Below are 3,752 nucleotides of genomic sequence, written 5' to 3' on the forward strand. Positions count from 1 at the left end.
TTGGTTTCCAAAACAGGTACAAAATCTAAAAATTTTACAATTAAAACTTCTAGGCCTTCATTATTATTCTTCAGATTTTAAATCTAAAAAATTGAATTGCAGTTTTATCTATAACTCTCTGAAGTGATCGGCTTTGCCGTGGAATTTATTTAAAATCGAATTTTTAAAAAAATGTTGAATTTTTATTAGCCTCTGTTACCCCTTGGGTACTCAATTAAGGATTCTCTTAAACAAATTTCAGCCCATTCGGTCCAGACAATAGGCCAGCTATTAGCTGACATATAAATATATATACATACAAATATATATATATATATATGTGAGCAAAGAGCCTTATTATATTTTATGGATGGAAAGGAACTGCTCTGATAAAAATCAGATCAAAAAATAATTGATTGTTTTCCTTCGCCCGGTTTCTTGCTCTGCTGCTGGCTCTGAGTTGAGGGATGTAATCCAGAGCAAAACTGGGGCAAACCTTTATTATGAGCAATATTAATAATAAATAACAAACCTTTATTATTAGTAATATTAGTACTAAAAAATTCACCATTATTATAAGGAATATTAATAATTAATATATTGAAAGCAGTATTAGTAATTGAAAATATCCCTTTATAATGAGCAATATCAGAAATACATAATNAATTTTATTATCAATTTTATTATCAATTTTATTATCAATTTTATTAGCGTAAAATTAAAATGACGGTTTATACTTCTATGATCTATCATGATTCATCTAATCATTTATTTTCCGATTTGAAAATAATTACAGGCTGGCCTAGTTTCATTAAATTTCCGCATTTATAAAAAAGTTTAAAATTCTAGCAAGCCAGCTATAGCTCCTAGCTACTCGAAATAATTGAACTTGCAAATTTAAATTTTTGCTTTTTAAAAAGTCAAAGATGCGTGCAGTGTTCGTGTGCCCTTGAATAACAAGTTTGATAAAAATGTTGTGAAGCCTATTATTAAAAATATTTGCCTGTCATTAATATTTATTTTGTTTAACTTTTTACCCGGCGTATGGTCGCACTGAATAACCATTGTAATTAAAGCCTACATCTTTGTTTGGTCAGATCTGCAAACTACATATTTTGTCCCGGGGGGGGGGGGGGGGGGGGGGGCTGAGAAGGGATATAGGTGCTAATTACAAAAAAGGATTTATCCCTCATAACTCTAATTTTTTAATCCTTCATATTTGCAATTCGATGGTGTTTGTAAACATGTGATATTTCAAATTTTGATTTAAAAGAACTCATCAAGCCAAAGAGCTAAAAGAACATGTTTGATTCTAATATCCTGTTATTAAAGATTAATTATATTTATAGGTTTGGAAATTGCATAAAACTCCAAATTCTCTAATTCCTGCATATGCAACCAGAGACCGAATTTAAAAAATTTGAGCGGCGGCTTAAATTTAAACCGCGGCTCAAATATGGTTGGTTTCGCTTAAAACTGTATTCAATGATTTAAGATGTAAGCCGGCGCTCAATTGAAACCGGTTTTTGGCGGATTTAAGACGCGGCTTAAATTCATAAATTCGGACACAGATGGTCTAACTAACCCTGCATGTGATATTTGAGATAGTAACTATTTGATCTAAAAGAATTAATATATGAAGTTTTTAGACTTTTGAGAGGTTCCACAAAGTCTGAGGTGTAATTTGTAAATCCTATGTCCGAATTTAATGAATTTAAGCCGCGTCTCATATCCCCCTAAACCGGTTTCAATTGAGCGCCGGCTTAAAATTTGAAAAATTCAATTCAAATTTAAGTGCAACCACCAAAATTTGAGCCGCAGCTTAAATTTAAACCGCAGCTAAAATTCTTTAAATTCGGCCTTATAGTTAAAATTTGATATTAGACAAGATTGCTCTAATTACATCTGACCTAAGATATTCCCAAACCAATAAATATTTCTGTAACAATAAATAGCAAAAATTCTTAATTTTTTAGGCCTCTTGCTAGAAGCAATTCCCAGGTCCATCTTCCCACCCTGACCAAACTAAACTTTCAATCCAGGAAAAACCAGTTTTTCTACAACAACAACAATAACAACAAACTTACACTGCCTAGACAAACAACCGTAAATCACAACAACAATAATATTACGAAGGTGAGTCTGTGAGAGGGAAACAAATTTATAAACTATAAAAAACTTCAGATTGAATTTTACCGTTTCTAGATATTGTTCCTGCTAATACACGTTTGCAATATTGAACTAAAGAAACGATCGTTCTGTCTATAACTGCGAACAAAATGTTCGGGCAGAAATATCACAATTGATAATATTTCTAACAATCTGGGATTTGTCCTTTATTATTGCAACCAAAATGTTCGTAAATACAAAATGTTTTTGGTTAAATTCTTTTTTCAATCAAAATGTGAGGGTTTTTCTAACATTGTAGCAACAATATAGAAATTTACTCTCTACCACAAATTAGTTAAGCTCTTTAAACTTGAAACCTGATGATGTAAACCTTTGATATTTCAAACTTAGACAATTGAATATAACAATTTCAGAGCTTGAATTCTCAGGTCTAACTCTATGGCATTGGGTTGCAAAGAAATAGGGATAAGAAAATAACTACATAAAAAAATTATTTCATTGTAATCATCTTTTTCTCTTTTACATACATATTTATTGATGACTAGCGAAAGGGCCCTGCGTTGCCCGTGGTTAAAATGTATATGTATGTCTAATCACTACCTGCTCTGTATAGATTGAGTTGACCGGAGCTGAGTCTGCAACTGAGATGAAACCACGAGGGTTGGGTCGGAGCAACTCACAGCTTCCAACCCTACCAACTGTTCAGAAGAAAATGTCATTTTTAAGGAAGAATCATAATATTCTAATCAAAGAATACTTTTTATTATTTTACATTATCAGACTATGCTCTTGTTCTTATTTTGTATCTAAAAATAACAAAAGGAATGTCAACGTAACATGATTATCCGTTTAAAGGCATTACAACAGTACCCTTGAATCTTTATTCTTGTTGATTTTTCCCTCTGAATTATCATAAATAAACACATTTAAACCTAGACATAACGAGAGCATATTCCATGTAATTGACCAGAAAAGGGTTCAAGGCTACCGTTGTGAATCTGACCTTTCCATCTTTGCGCGGAGGGTCACTTGAAATTACGCGTACAGTCCCTTTAATTGATGTTTGAATTAAATATATTCTCCAGGAGGTTGGGCTCCAGGGCAGGGATGTTCAAGGAGGCCAGGTTTAGTGTAGTGCAGGACGGAGGACGGAGGTTAATGGTAGAGGACGGGGACAAAGGACGAAGCCTGCTACTTGAGGACGGGAAAGGAGGACGTCCTCCTCCACCCTTCCCTCCACCTGGGAGAGAAGGGAGGATACTACCCTCAGTACATATTCAGGTATCTTGTAATATATTGTCTTTGGTCGACTCCTAACTAGTATCTTGTAATATATTGTTTATGAATGAGTTCTTCGGTGTATCTTGTAATATATTTTCTTTGGAAGTGTCTCTTAAGTGTATCTGATTATATATTATGAATGAGTCCTGACTAGTTTCTTGTAATATATTGTCTTTGAATGAATGAGTCCTGATTTATGTCTTGTAATATATTGTCTATGAATGAATGAGTCCAGAAGTATGTCTTGTTATATATATTGTCTATGAATGAATGAGTCCTGAAGTGTGTCTTGTAATATATTGTCTATGAATGAGTTCTGACTAGTATCTTGTAATATATTGTCTATTGTTGCAGGGGAAGGA

At 33.1% G+C, this 3,752-nt stretch overlaps 1 protein-coding gene across 1 annotated transcript; it reads left to right on the forward strand.

Moving 5' to 3' along the window:
- Nucleotides 1-905: 905 nt before the first annotated feature.
- Nucleotides 906-3,390, forward strand: LOC111697832 (uncharacterized; the record flags this gene model as incomplete). Its single annotated transcript, XM_023467958.1, has 4 exons — nucleotides 906-916; nucleotides 1,956-2,115; nucleotides 2,723-2,835; nucleotides 3,195-3,390. Coding segments are annotated over exons 1-4 (480 nt in total), but the record flags the coding sequence as incomplete, so codon positions are not given.
- Between the last annotated feature and the right edge of the window lie 362 nt (nucleotides 3,391-3,752).

This window comes from Eurytemora carolleeae, unplaced genomic scaffold (genome assembly GCF_000591075.1).
Source record: "Eurytemora carolleeae unplaced genomic scaffold, Eaff_2.0 scaffold135, whole genome shotgun sequence".
Classification (NCBI taxonomy): domain Eukaryota; kingdom Metazoa; phylum Arthropoda; class Copepoda; order Calanoida; family Temoridae; genus Eurytemora; species Eurytemora carolleeae.